General features: G+C 38.7%; 1 protein-coding gene across 1 annotated transcript in view; it reads right to left on the minus strand.

The window, feature by feature from the left end:
• LOC137394170 (uncharacterized) overlaps nucleotides 1-13,379 on the minus strand; it is a 42,760-nt gene that overhangs the window by 22,251 nt on the left and 7,130 nt on the right. Inside the window, exon 4 of the mRNA XM_068080888.1 lies at nucleotides 9,651-9,885. Within this exon, the coding sequence (XP_067936989.1) occupies nucleotides 9,651-9,885 (235 nt within the window). The remainder of the gene's footprint in view (nucleotides 1-9,650; nucleotides 9,886-13,379) is intronic.

Raw genomic sequence — 13,379 nt, forward strand, 5'->3', positions numbered from 1 at the left:
CTACCAACTATATGAAATTCAAATTATAGTAAACTCTTTTGTGATCTATAAGTCATAGCAACATCCTAAATTCTATGTAACCCATAGCAACCACTGCAATGATATGTAAGTTATAGCAACCTCCTAAATGATATATAAATAGCAGCAGCCACCTAGTTAATATATTATTCATAGCAGTCTCCTAACTGATATATAAATAGTACTGTAGCTACCAACTAGATGAAATTCAAATTATAGCAAACTCTCAGGCGATCTATAAGTGATAGCAGCATCCTAAATTATATGTAACCCTTAGCAGCCTCTGCAATGATATGTAAGTTATAGAAACCTCTTAAATGATATATAAATAGCAGCAGCCTCCTAATTAATATATAATTCATTGCAGCCTCCTAACTGATATATAAATAGTAGCTACCAACTATAAGAAATTCAAATTATAGTAAACTCTTATGTGGTCTATAAGTCATAGCAGCATCCTAAATTCTATGTAACTCATAGCAACCTCTGCAATGATATGTAAGTTATAGCAACCTCCTAAATGATGTAAAAATAGCAGCAGCCTCCTAATTTATATATAATTCATTGCAGCCTACTAAATGATATATAAATACTAGCTATCAACTATGGGAAATACAAATTATAGCAAGGTCTTAGGTGATCTATAAGTGATAGCAACATCCTAAATTATATGTAACCCATAGCAGCCTCTGCAATGATATGTAAGTTATAGCAACCTCCTAAATGATATATAAATATCAGCAGCCTCCTAATTAATATATAATTCATAGCAGTCTCCTAACTGATATATAAATAATAGCTATCAACGATGGAAAATTCAAAATATAGCAATGTCTTAGGTGATCTATAAGTGATAGCATCATCCTAAATTATATGAAACTCATAGCAGCCTCTGCAATGATATGTAAGTTATAGCAACCTCCTAAATGATATATAAATATCAGCAGCCTCCTAATTAATATATAATCCATAGCAGCCTCCTAACTGATATATAAATAATAGCTATCAACTATGGGAAATTTAAAATATAGCAAGGTCTTAGGTGATTTATAAGTGATAGCATCATCCTAAATTATATGTAACTCATAGCAGCCTCTGCAATGATATGTAAGTTATAGCAACCTCCTAAATGATATATAAATATCAGCAGCCTCCTAATTAATATATAATCCATAGCAGCCTCCTAACTGATATATAAATAATAGCTATCAACTATGGAAAATTCAAATTATAGCAAGGTCTTAGGTGATCTATAAATGATAGCAACATCCTAAATTATATGTAACTCATAGCAGCCTCTGCAATGATATGTAAGTTATAGCAACCTCCTAAATGATATAGAAATATCAGCAGCCTCCTAATTAGTATATAATCCATAGCAGCCTCCTAACTGATATATAAATAATAGCTATCAACTATGGAAAATTCAAATTATAGAAAGGTCTTAGGTGATCTATAAGTGATAGCAACATCCTAAATTATATATAACTCATAGCAGCCTCTGCAATGATATGTAAGTAATAGCAACCTCCTAAATGATATATAAATATCAGCAGCCTCCTAATTAATATATAATCCATAGCAGCCTCCTAACTGATATATAAATAATAGCTATCAATTATGGGAAATTCAAATTATAGCAAGGTCTTAGGTGATCTATAAGTGATAGCAACATCCTAAATTATATGTAACTCATAGCAGCCTCTGCAATGATATGTAAGTTATAGCAACCTCCAAAACAATTTATAAATAGCAGCAGCCTCCTAAATAATATATAACTTATAGCAGCCTCCTCACTGATATATAGATAATTGCTACCAACTATGTGAAATTCAAATTATAGCAATTTATCAAGTGATCTATAAGTTATAGCAACATACTTTATTATATGTAAATCCGAGCAGCCTCTAAAAGAAACAAGTTATAGCAAACTCCTTAATGATATAAGTTATGGCATCTTACCAAAGGGTATGTAAGCTATGCCATGCTATGTAATGTTTCCATTGTAACTATTACATAAGTTACAATGGTAACATTCTAATTTATGTGTATTTTGTAGCAATCTGCTAACTGGTAATCATTATTTTTGCTTACTCATTGAGTTATGAATTATTTTACCTTCAAATTGATATGTAATTTACGACAACCATCTAGACATTCTCCAAGTTTTGATAGTTTTTCTAGTATGCATATATACAAAGTATGATAAGGCAATGAATATATATTGTATGATACCATATTCTCCTAAAATTTCCATAAAAATATATAATAATTAGGAGGTGAATAAATATATATATATCTACAATGTAGATAAATTAGACCATATAAGAGGCTTACCCATATATATTTGCGTTAACTCCTAATCCCTTATATTCCGAAACCTCCTAACTGGTATATATTTATTCAACTCCTAACTCGGAAATATGGGTATATATATATATATATATATATATATATACAGGACGGAAAGTGCAGTTGGTAAGGTGTCGGGACAGTGATCATTAGGTCCTAGGTTCAAACCCCAACAACTGCACACTTCTGGCGGTCCTTAAACAAGACCCTTGCTTGTATAATGTCTACAACTTCTATAATGAGTGCAATAACCAAAGCCATGCCAGCTCGGATGTCGCCCGGTCCAACAAGGTCGGCGCTGCCTGTAGCTGAACCAGGACAAGGCAGTGGAAAATGGGCTACTGGTTCAAAACGGATGAAATGGACTCGGATTGATAACACGGATCTCATGTAGTGCTACTTTATGAGTGAACCTCAAAAGTGGGGCTATATGGGAAGGATGCGTCAACTGTGGATAAACATGCACCCTGAATTGCCACTAACCACTAAGCAACTTGTAGCTCAGAGGAGTAACATAATCATGCGGCACCTCATATCAGAACTTGAGGTAGATGAAATTAGGGAACAGTTCACCCAAATAACCTCAACAACGAGGAGTGCATTTCATCACACACCGTCACACATACACGATCTTGTGTTGACTCACAAGTTGAAAAAGACATGCAATTTGACCTTGACCTAAGGGTGAAGGAGCTTGCGGTAAATATCATCAACAAGATACCAGCTGCTAATGATTATGGAAGCAGGGTAACACTGCGGAGAGTTAGCAAGACCATACCCAAGAAGCTGTTAGAAGACATTAACTTGGCACTGGAGTTGATCTCAACTGGATCGATCAGTGAGACTAATGCCTTAATCTACAGTACGGCAACCGTCGTCTTGGAGGAGATGGGTCAAAAAACCACTATCAAAAAGGCTTCAAGCCATTCCATCTTGGCAGCTGAGGCTACAAAATACGATCAAGGACTTGCGCAAGAAAGTTAGTAGGCTCAGTGAGAGATCTAACCACAGTTTGGAGCGTCCAAAAAGGAAAGCCACAATAGAAGCTCTAGAATCTGCCAAACAGCAGCTAGTAGCACTCTTGGCACGACTGAAGCGGTACACCAAAGAGCAGGATAACAAGAGAATGAACAAACTGTTCATCAATAATCCATCTAAAGTGTATTCTCAGTTCAAAGGTGAACTGCAGAGGCCAATGTCAGATCCTCCCCGATCCAGCACCTCAAAGTTCTGGAAGGACATCTGGGAGAAAGAGACTACTCATAACACCACTGCAAATTGGCTGAAGAGGCTTAAAGAGAGCCACCAACACACTGTGGCTCAGCAAGGACTCACCATCAGCGAAGTGGACATCAAGGGCAGAGTGCAGCGTATGAAGAACTGTGCAGCACGTGGCCATGACATGATTCAAGCCTTCTGGTTGAAGAAATTGAAATCACTTCACAAGAGAATGGCTAAACAGATGGAATGCCTAATAGAAGAAGGCGACCACCCGGAATGGCTGACCAAAGGACGAACTGTACTTCTGATAAAAGATCCAAAGCAGGGGCCGATTCCCAAGAACTATCGACCAATAACGTGCTTGCCCACCACCTGGAAACTGCTTTCAGGAATAGTTGCAGACAAACTGGAAGAGCACATGAGTCACTATATGACCAGTGCTCAGATAGGAATTGGGCGCAACACCCAAGGAGCCAAACATCAGTTACTGGTGGATCGGACGGTCAGTCAAGACAGCAGGAGAAGGCAAACCAATCTTGCCATGGCTTGGATCGACCACAAAAAGGCCTATGACTCAGTTCCCCATAGTTGGATACTTGAGTGCCTCAGTATGTACAATGTTCACCCTGCTCTTGTGGCATTCATCAAGATGTCAATGACCAAATGGAAGGCGAAACTGGAGGCTAATGGCAAAAATCTGGCGAACGTAAAAATTAAGCGAGGCATCTATCAAGGTGACTCCTTATCACCGCTGCTCTTCTGCATATGCCTAAACTCTCTAAGCAATATGCTGGAGAAGACTCAATATGGGTACCAGTTTAAGAGTGGCACCAAGATGAACCACCTCTTCTACATGGATGACATCAAGCTGTACGCTAACAAAGAAAGGGACATTGATTCGCTAATACACCTCACTCAGGTAAACAGCAAGGACATCGGAATGACCTTTGGTATTGAGAAATGTGGAAGGCTAATTCTTAAGAAAGACCATTCTATGCTCACAGATGGCCTAAGAATGCCAAATGGTACCATCAAAGATATGGAAGAAGGGTACAAGTACTTGGGGATTATGCAAAGCAACATCAACCATGAAGCCGAAGTACGTCACAAAACCATTACTGAATACAAGAAATGCCTTCGGCAGGTCTTACGGAGTCAGCTCAATACCAAGAACAAAGTCATGGCAATAAATACCTACGCACTGCCAGTAATATGATATCCAGCAGGCATAATAAATTGGGCTGAGAAAGCCATCAAGGAAACAGATATAGCAACTCATAAACTGCTGACCATGCCTGGAGCACTCCACCCGAAATCTGATACTACTAGATTGTATCTCAATAGGAAAGATGGCGGTAGAGACTTAAAAGTGTTCAGCAGACAGTGAAAGCGGAAGAACAAAGCATCAAAGTCTATGCATGGCTACTTCAGATAAGTTGCTAGCTGAATTTCAATTGGCTGCTCTTACAATGGACCTTCGCCCTGATGATGAGGAAATTGACTGGCACACGGAACCTCTTCATGGTGCTTACTACCGACAAATATCTAAGGTTGGCGATCTTCACCAGACATATATGTGGCTGAACAAAGGAAACCTAACGGCCAATACAGAGTCGCTAATCATGGCAGCCCAGGAGCAAGTGCTCCCAACAAGGCAACTCCAGACAAAAATCTATCACACTAGAGACGATCCTAGATGCAGACTGTGCAAAGATGCACCTGAGACCATCTAACACATCATCAGTGGATGCAAGCAGCTAGCAGGAAACGCATACACTGAGCGGCATAATCATGTCGCAGGTGTTGTGTATAGAAGTCTATGTGACGAGTATGGCCTTAATAAACCACAACACTGGTGGGAAGCTCCTGGTAAGGTCAATGAAAATGACCGCGCTAAGATCCTCTGGGACTTCTACATCCGGACTAACAAGCATGTCTTGGCAAACCAACCAGATATAGTGGTGGTGGACAAGGAGAACAAGAGAGCTACTATAATAGATATAGCAGTACCCAATGACTACAATATAGCCAGCAAAGAAAAAGAAAAAGTAGAGAAAATTTCTCTGCAACTCACCTGAGTTGATTGCTGTTGGTATCTGGGCAAGTCACATTTTATGTGCCGGTGTTATTGCACCCAGTGCTCCAATGACTACTGGGATTACAGTTGTTTTTACATCCCAGCATTTTTCAATCTCCTCTCCAAGAGGGAGATATTTAATATCTCCCATTGATTCGCAATAATCGAGTCAATAATCGAGTCAATAATCGAGTCAATTAGAGCTGTGTATGAAGTTTATTAAAAAGTTTATTAAAAACTACAGGTTAAAATCATTACTACTATTAGTTTCATGCAATCGTGTTAGAGAAGAGATTGAAAAATGCTTGGATGTATGAACAACTGTAATCTCAGTAGTCATTGGGGCACTAGGTGCAATAACACCGGCACATAAAATGTGACTTGCCCAGATACCAACAGCAATCAACTCAGGTGAGTTGCAGAAAAGTGCGCTATTGGGAACAGCTAAGATCTTGAGGCGAGTGCTCAAACTTCCAGGTCTTTGGTAGGAGACCCGAGTTAGAGCAGAAACTACCACCCATACGGGTTAACCGGGGTGAGGAAACAATTTTATACAATATATATATATATATTTATAAAATATATATATATTGTATATATATAAAATGTATATATATATATATATATATATATATTGTAGTATATGTGGTTTACATTGTAAAGTAAAGTGCTCAATAATCGAGTCAATTAGAGCTGTGTATGAAGTTTATTAAAAAGTTTATTAAAAACTACAGGTTAAAATCATTACTACTATTAGTTTCATGCAATCGTGTTGCAATCTTCAGGTAGAATGACTAAAATGTATAATGTACAAGCTATAAAATTACTTAATAAAGCTAAGGGCTTAATACTATTGTGTGATATATATATTATAGTATACAGCAAATTATGTAGTCAAATTATGTTTTTGAGCTAATTAGGTGTTTTCTGGCATGCCGGCATGTGGATATCAGCTCACTTCTAGTGTTAAGGCTGGCTAACTTCGGTTCGAATATGATGAAGTACTTTTCCCATAGACATAACTGGCAAGATTTTGTTGATGTGTTGTAAGACCGCGCTCTTTTGATGATCTTCCAGGTTATATTATAGCGAATGTTCTTGTCTTTTAAGTCCCATATGTATTTACGCAATTCTGTTTGTAGCCTTTTAGTAGGATATTTAAAGGATGTTTTGTGGTTGGCTAGTCTTGTTTTAAAAGTTGTTTCGGTGAGGCCTACATATGTTTGTGTCTCTTGCGCATCACGTTCTTTAGACTCTACGGTTGCCTGATATACTATGCAGTTTGAAAGGCATTCTCCATTTAGAGGGCAATTTTCCCGATTTTTGCAGTTGCATTTTTTGTCGATGTTGGTTGGTTGCGATAGTGCTTGTTTATTGTGCCCGCTAATTATGTGGTTGATGTTTGAAGTACAGCTATAACTTAGTTTTACGGAGTTTTTGTTGAAGACTTTGGGTAATTTGTGTTCTGGTGGAAATTCACTCTCCGGGATCTGGAAAAATTGTTTACCGATCTTGGTGTTAACAGCTTTGTTGTATGGGGGGTTGTACCATATTGTTTGGCGTTTCCTGATTCTGTGTTGACTGGTTTCTTTGTTGGGGTTGTTGCTCTGGTATTTTAAAGAAAAGTTGTACTTACTGTTAGAAAGTGCATTTTGAAATGGGGCTTTTGTTTCCTTGAAGAGTTGCTTGTTTGACGAAATGTTGGTGAGTCTATTGTCGATGGATTCAGGTATGTTTCTTATGATTGATGGTGGATGATTTGAGTCTTTGTGTACATATGTGGTTGTGTTGTTAGGTTTACTATACGGTTTGAAGCTGTTGTTGTTAAGATTCAAAGTTACGTCTAAGAAGTTTACTACTTTCTTATTTGCTTCGATGGTGATACGTAAGCTGTGTTTACGGAAGATTTCACACAGTTCTTTTTTAGTGCGCTCAATGTTTCGTGCAGTATCTTTCAGTAGTCCTAGACCATCATCTCGATATAAGCCAAAGTTTTTGCCTTCTCAGTGATAAGGTGTAGCATGAAGATTCCGACAAGTTGGCAGCTTTCTGCTCCGTCATAAGAGCCCATTGTTATGTCATACAAGTTTGCAGTTGATCTCTTACCCCATGGTTCATTAGCGCTGTAGAGTATAGATTTCTTTGCGTGGTGTATTACACGCTTGTCCAAGTCAGATATATTTGTGTATTTAGACGCAAACGTTAAAGCTTTGTTAAGTAGATCTTCCGTTATTAAGGGGTAAAATTCAACAACATCAAATACAATGAAAGAGTGCTGGGATTTGTTAGTGATGTTTTTAAACCAGGTTAGCACTGAAGTTGTATTTTTCCACATATTTAAATTCAGTTGGTTGAGTATTTCCTGGTTGATGCGATCCGTGATTTGTTTACTCATTATGCCTATCTCCGATTTGCTAGGATTAATAATTTTAATAATAATTTTACAGGTAATGATTTTAACCTGTAGTTTTTAATAAACTTCATATATATATTGTATATATATATATATACAATATATATATACTGTATATATATACTGTATATATATATTATATATATATTATATATATATATATATATATATATATATATATATACTAGCTGTGCCACCCGGCGTTGCACGTGTAATAGAAGAGTATTTGGACAGAAAATTGATTTGTATTTAACATATAACAACATTTGCCATTTTAACTTTCAAACTACATATAATGAGAAAAGTTTTTTGTCTTGTAAACAATTAGTAGTGAGATTTTTGCTATTAGCAAGTTTAATAATGTGAGCAGTTAGGTTTTGCTCTGATATAATGACTTATATTGGCAGGCTAGCAATTCGACTTCTGTAGTCTTGTGGTTAAGGCGTCAGACTGGTGAACGGTATGGTCTGAGATCGAGTCCTCTTTGGTACGGAATATTAATTCCAAGATTTTAAGAGCTATAGACAGATTTAAGACAAACACACGAACTTTGAGAAATATATTTATATAATATATATTATTACGCCCTGTGTCCAGTTATAGCGATTAGAATCTAGCCTATAAAAATCTGCACAACACTCGATTCGATTCTGATGATTTTGGCCTTTGTTACCACTAATGGTGATTGTAGCCTTCGTTATTGCTACTGGCGATTCTGGTCTTTGTTACTACAACTTTAACCAGAAATTGAGTTCAGCATCTTCTGAGTAGAGAGCTGATGAGATCATCATCTGACTAAGAGGAATATTTAGGAGCAGTTCGATGACAACTGATTCAAAACAAACTGATAACGGTTATTATGATGTGCCCTGGTAGCAAGATTTAATATACTCGTTGTACACATAAAAAGCAATCAGTTGGTTTCTTATGAGATTCGTGAGTCATATAGAGTACTGCCTAGTTCACACTGAACACTTTGTAAGTGGAACCTTCTAGAGCACTGCCCAGTTCACACTGAACAATTCATATATACATGTAGACCCTTTTGGAGCACTGTTTAGTTCACATTGAATACTTTGTAGGTAAAATCTTCTAGAGCACTGCCTATAGTTCACACTGAGCACTTTGTAGGTAGAACCTTCTAGAGTACTGACTAGTTCACACTGAACACTTAGTAGTTCTACCTAAATATCAGCATATTGCTTCAAGTCTAGCAAAACATTTTCATTGAGCCACGCACCTTAATTTCCATCACATCTTAAAATACATGTTTCATGGGTTTTTGCCTGAATGGCGATTAATGGTAACCAGGTTTTAGCCCTTTAGTATTAGCCTAATTGCAAAATTTACCTGCAAGCTACTTTCTGAGCCTTTAGAAATTCTCAAGAAGGGTAAGAATAACTCCAAAGGTATTTTACAAATTACTTTGTTTAAAAATCAACAGTTGAGGTTTGTGCTATGCAAAAGGTGATTTATGGACTGATGATCAATTGTTAACCTCATTTGTTGTTATACTTCTAAATTCGCTACAACTTCCTATATCATACCAATAAATTCATATTTACAAACCTCCGGTAAAAGTTAGTGTACTTGAATTGTCTATGTGTTCTGTTGTCAAAACATCTCCCGTACTCAAAGTTTCATTGGCCACTGATGAAGGAGTTGTCACATCACTTGCTTTAATAACAAGGCGTATGGTGACTGACATGTAGCCAGCTGGAGTTTCCATGTATCCTATAGGAGTTGCACCACAATAAGTGTCAATGAGCACATTTGGGTGGTCTTCCTGGGCCCCGTAATACACCTGTGGGTATAATGCTATGCATGTACTTTAAGTATCTCATTGTAGGGATAGGAGAGATGTAGGTTATGACAGGCGAGGTAGCAGCAGGAGGTCAGGAGGTAGCCGTGATAGTAACTATGAGCGATATGGCAGCAGAGATATTAGTAGGGAGAGGTACAGGGGCCGAGAAAGCCCCTGCGAGACGAGAGACAAGTTGAGTAGATACAGGGACAATAGTATAGATAGGCTTGAGGGTGTTGGACAGGAAGTAATTCAATGGACATTAACTGACTCATAGATGAGGTCAATGTTTACATGAGCCACAAGTCATCAATGTGGTTTCTTGACCTTACTTGAACCCAGGTTAATCTGTTATTGTCAAACTATTGTTTTTACATCCTATGTGTATATATATTCTGGTAGAATTGCAAATAAATCAGTTAGTCAGCATATACCTGAGAAGATATTTCCAACAGGTTATGGGCCCAGTCATAGTGGCTTATTAAATTTACTACTTTACTATTTATTACTGAACTGCATCAAGCATGGCGACTGGTGAAGAAAAGTTAAGTTTGGACAAGCTGACAAGGAACAATTACAGCACATGGAAGTTTAAACTAAGACACCTGCTGATAGCTAAGGAGCTATGGGAATTAGTGGATGGGTCTGCTGAAGAACCGACAGAAGCAACAGCCAAAGCAACCTTTGTGAAAAAGACTAATCAGGCTATGTCGCTGATGGTGCTCTCGGTAAGCGATGATCTGCTATACTTAATCACTACCTGTGATAAGCCAAAAGAAGTGTGGGACATCCTACAAAAACATTTTGTGCGGGATACTTTAGCAAACAAGCTATTCCTCAAAAAACAATACTTTCGAGCGTTAATGAAAGAGCGCTCCTCTGTGGAGCAGCATTTAAAGTTTATGAAAGAATTAACTGATAAGCTTGCAGCAGTAAATGCTGTAATATCTGAAGAAGATCAGATCGTGACTCTACTGGGAAGTCTTCCAGAAAACTTTTCCACACTAGTGACAGCACTGGAGGCTAGAGTGGATACCGGCCTTTCAATGGGGTATGTACAACAGGCAATACTAAATGAAGCGCAACGTCAGGACGAAAAATCATTTGGAAACTCAAGGTTGTCATTACCAGACTCTGCCAATCTTGCCAACAAGGGAAGGCAACTCAAAAACAAACGGCAGAACCACGACAGGAAGTGCTACAGATGTGGGAGTCTATATCATCTAAGATCGGACTGCCCAGAACTGAAATTGAACGTTGGTGGTTACGCTCATCGACAAAAACACGTTGCAAAGCACGCTGCAGACAATCGAGCTGAGAGCAGCTCTGACTCAGCATTCACCATACAAAACACTAACGCTACTGACAATAAGACATGCAAGTGGCTCATCGACTCTGGAGCCACGAGTCACATGACATTTAACAGGAGTATATTCAAAGAGTTTACTGAGTTCGGAAAGCCTCGGAAGGTAAGCCTTGGAGACGGCCATCAGCTGGATGCAGTCGGCATTGGTAAGGTGGAGGTCTACACCGCGGTAAGTCGTACTAAGTCTAAACCAAATACTATGCATGATGTACTCCTCGTCCCTGCAATGAAGGTGAGCCTGTTCTCCGTGCATTCAGCAGCATCTCATGGTGTTATCATGCAATTCGGCCACTCTCGCTGTTGGCTGAAGAACAAGAGTGGCAAGGTCAGAGCCACCGGAACTTTGATTGACAAACTCTATTATCTAGACACATGTTTAAATAAAGAACATGCTTCTGTAGTTTCAGAGTTATGGCATCAACGCTTAGGGCATGCAAGTGCATCTGTCATGGCAAATGCTAGGGACTTAGTGACAGGAGCTGATTTGTCTACTGTCAAAATTGATGTGTGTGAACCCTGTATTTTGGGAAAAATGTCTAGGAAACCTTTTCCTAAAGATGGTGTTGTTAAGTCTAGTAGGTGACTAGAAATAGTACATACTGATGTGTGTGGCCCGATGAAAACAAAATCCATCGGTGGTAGCCAGTATTTTGTTTCTTTTATTGACGATTATATTAGACATGCTTTCCTCTATTTCATGCGTGAAAAATCTGAGGTACTTTCTAAGTTCAAGGAATTTCAGGCTTTTGCTAGCAATCAGGCTGGCCAGAGTATCAAGATTTTACGTAGTGATAATGGTGGCGAATATATTGGAAAAGATTTTGAAAACTATCTCTCGTCTTGTGGCATTCTACATCAGCTTACTGTGCGGTACTCGGCTGAGCAAAATGGGGTAGCGGAGCGCTATAACCGAACCGTGTGCGAATCTGCTAGGGCTATAGTAGCAAGCGAGGCTGCCAAAGCGTTTCTGGGCAGAGGCCATCGCTAATGCTGCTTATATTAAAAATAGATTACCCACTAAGGTTACTAGTAAAACTCCTTATGAGCTGTGGTGCAAGCGCAGGCCTGACATTAGTCATCTTAGGGTGTTTGGATGTGCCGCGTTTGCCCATATTCCAAATCAGCTAAAAAGCAAACTTGATGTCAAAGCCGAGCGCATGATCTGTATTGGATATAGTGTCAGAAGCAAGGGGTATAGGCTGTACAACCCCACAACTGACACAGTAGTGGTGCGTCGCGACATTGTGTTTGATGAGTCAAAGTTAGGGTTGCCCAGTCAAACTGATCTATCTGATCAACCACAGTCATGTGATGTCGATGCAAGCCCAGACCCAATTAAAAATGGCACTAAAAATCCAACGAGCAATCCGCGTCGTTCTACTCGTGTTCACAAGCCACCTGTGAGATTTGGTATTGATGAGTACACAAGTGCTTGTGCTGATTATGTAGCTCTGAAAGCATGTGACATAATTGAACCCCGCAGTTATTCCGAAGCTATCTCAGGTTCTCAGTCTAAGGAATGGCAGGCAGCTGCTGATGCTGAGTATAAGTCATTAATTCAAAATGAAACCTGGGATTTGGTGGAGCTACCAAAAGGGCGTAAAGTGATAGACTGTAAATGGGTTTTTAAGATAAAATATGATAGTGAAGGCAGGGTAGACAGGTTTAAGGGTAGAGTAGTAGCTAAGGGTTTTGAGCAAAAGTATGGCATCGACTATGAGGAAACCTTTGCCCCGGTGGTCAATTTTCCTTCTCTACGAGCACTGATTTCACATGCTGCCTCCCACAACATGCTCATACACCAAATGGATGTTGTTACCGCTTTCCTTAATGGCAGACTTGAGGAAGAAATATACATGAAGCAACCGGAAGGGTTTAGTCAAAAGGGCTCTGAAAATTGGTATGTAAGTTACGGAAAAGCATATATGGGTTGAAACAAGCACCTAGGTGCTGGAATGCAGTTTTAGATGAGTTTTTAAAACAGCAAGGTTTTTGTCAGTCAGGTGGAGATCAGTGTGTATACATCAGAGCGCATGATGTTGAGAAAACTATAATTGCAGTGTATGTCGATGATTTGGTTATTGCAAGCAGTTCTGAATCCGAAATGTGTGCAGTCAAAGAGTCCCTA

Source organism: Watersipora subatra, chromosome 4 (genome assembly GCF_963576615.1).
Source record: "Watersipora subatra chromosome 4, tzWatSuba1.1, whole genome shotgun sequence".
In the NCBI taxonomy this organism is placed as follows: Eukaryota; Metazoa; Bryozoa; class Gymnolaemata; order Cheilostomatida; family Watersiporidae; genus Watersipora; species Watersipora subatra.